The sequence below is a fragment of the Perkinsus marinus genome, assembly GCF_000006405.1.
Source record: "Perkinsus marinus ATCC 50983 genomic scaffold scf_1104296969018, whole genome shotgun sequence".
NCBI lineage: Eukaryota > Perkinsozoa > Perkinsida > Perkinsidae > Perkinsus > Perkinsus marinus.
This window is the reverse complement of record NW_003202958.1, coordinates 1-1,029: the sequence shown is the minus strand read 5'-3', so window position 1 is coordinate 1,029 and position 1,029 is coordinate 1. Positions and strand designations below refer to the sequence as shown.

Here is a 1,029-nt window from a genome sequence, read left to right as displayed (position 1 = left end):
TTTTGAGGGGCGAGAGAGATCTCTTACCGCGCTCAGCGCGCCGCGCCAAGACGAAGCAGAACAGAGTTAATTTCGGGCGAGCGAGATTTACTCAGACATCGGCGCATTAGAGCGCGGGAGACATCTGTCGACTGTCCTTATTAGAGCTTTCTGTTTAGCTATGAGTGCGGCATCTGCGTCTGCAACCCGCTCACCGGTTGTAGCTTCTCAAGCGTCTGCCGAGATTCTTATGGTAGGGCATGACTTATCGCCAGTCGTTTGCGGCAAAAGAGTACGCTCTGCGGTTATTACCCCGAATACAATCGATCGTGAGAGAGATGCTACTCGAAAGTTGATCAAGCATGCTGCTGAGGTCGAGGCTGCTAGTGACGATGAGAACGATGATCATGTATCGTCCCCTGCAGCTGTTGACTTATATACTAGGCTCGTTGATGAGGAGCCAATCAAGCGGGTTGTTGCTCATGTCGAGGTAGGATAGGATACCTCTGTTCTTGGTAGTGCAGTCTATGACAGGATGATGCTTCCCCTGTGAGCACGGTATCATCTAGAGGGTCACCAGTGCCTCACCTCACACAGGAATCAACCAAGGATGACTTTAGTTGTCCAGTGTGTTGTGATGTAGGTAGTAGCGTGATGTGCACTCTTTGATTTGATGAGTTTAGGTGCTAGTTCGACCCGTTGATGTATGCGGTTGTGGCCATCATGTATGCCGTAAGCATGTTATCGATATGGTTACACATGCCCACGGTAATGGCTACAAGTGCCCACTCTGCCGTAAGGAGGTTGTCGTTAATAATTATGATGATATCGTCGTGGATAATAAACTGAAGTCAACCATCCAAGATTTGGGCCTTTATGATGAGTCCGGGAGGTCTTCATTCCGATCCAGTAGAAGCAGCACGCCTCTCCAAGAGAGGTACTTATCATATATCCTAAGTTCTTCCAGCTGTTGTTCAGGTTTAATAGAGAGTTCTTCGAGGATGAGACTTTCTAGTCCCTCCGCTATTGTGAATATAATTCCATACCGTG

At 48.3% G+C, this 1,029-nt stretch overlaps 1 protein-coding gene across 1 annotated transcript; it reads left to right on the top strand.

Moving 5' to 3' along the window:
• Window positions 1-160: 160 nt before the first annotated feature.
• Pmar_PMAR012246 (hypothetical protein) lies at window positions 161-994 on the top strand (the record flags this gene model as incomplete). The annotated part of the gene is made up of 4 exons (XM_002768220.1): window positions 161-469; window positions 514-618; window positions 663-916; window positions 958-994. 4 exons carry the CDS (start codon window positions 161-163, stop codon window positions 992-994), a joined length of 705 nt encoding a protein of 234 aa, XP_002768266.1.
• Between the last annotated feature and the right edge of the window lie 35 nt (window positions 995-1,029).